This window comes from Penaeus monodon, chromosome 21, assembly GCF_015228065.2.
Source record: "Penaeus monodon isolate SGIC_2016 chromosome 21, NSTDA_Pmon_1, whole genome shotgun sequence".
NCBI lineage: Eukaryota > Metazoa > Arthropoda > Malacostraca > Decapoda > Penaeidae > Penaeus > Penaeus monodon.
In genome coordinates this window covers 45,579,327-45,579,730 of record NC_051406.1, presented here as the reverse complement: position 1 = coordinate 45,579,730, position 404 = coordinate 45,579,327, and the positions used below count along the sequence as shown (strand labels likewise).

The 404-nt window shown below is 33.2% G+C and overlaps 1 protein-coding gene across 1 annotated transcript in view; it reads right to left on the bottom strand.

The window, feature by feature from the left end:
- Nucleotides 1-404, bottom strand: part of LOC119586535 (glycosylphosphatidylinositol anchor attachment 1 protein-like) — a gene marked incomplete at its 5' end in the record, with an annotated part of 7,376 nt that overhangs the window by 1,134 nt on the left and 5,838 nt on the right. Inside the window, 1 exon segment of the mRNA XM_037935291.1 lies at nt 180-344. Coding sequence (XP_037791219.1) covers nt 180-344 — 165 coding nt within the window.

Below are 404 nucleotides of genomic sequence, written 5' to 3'. Positions count from 1 at the left end.
TTTTTCTCTATCATTCTGAATATATAACATTATATTACACATTGCAGTTGTTAAGAGAGAAAACAATATTTTGCTGAAATGCAAAATTCTGAATTGGTATGAAGTAAATAATTCAATGCACAGGATTGAATTATTTACCTTTCTGAAGAAAATAATCTGGAAATACTCCATACACTGACCTTGATACTGATGGGGAGGTCAACAGAGCTACAGGTGTATATGCAACTGTAACTATCAATGCAAGAGAGAAATTGTATACTGCTCCAGCAAACACCAGAATGCCCAATTCAAGAACTGCAAAGATCTTCACAATTTCCCAACTTCGATTTTGTAATCCCAGGTTTCTGGAACAACAACAACAAAAAATATACCATAAAACTTATGCTAGTCTTTTAACCAATTGG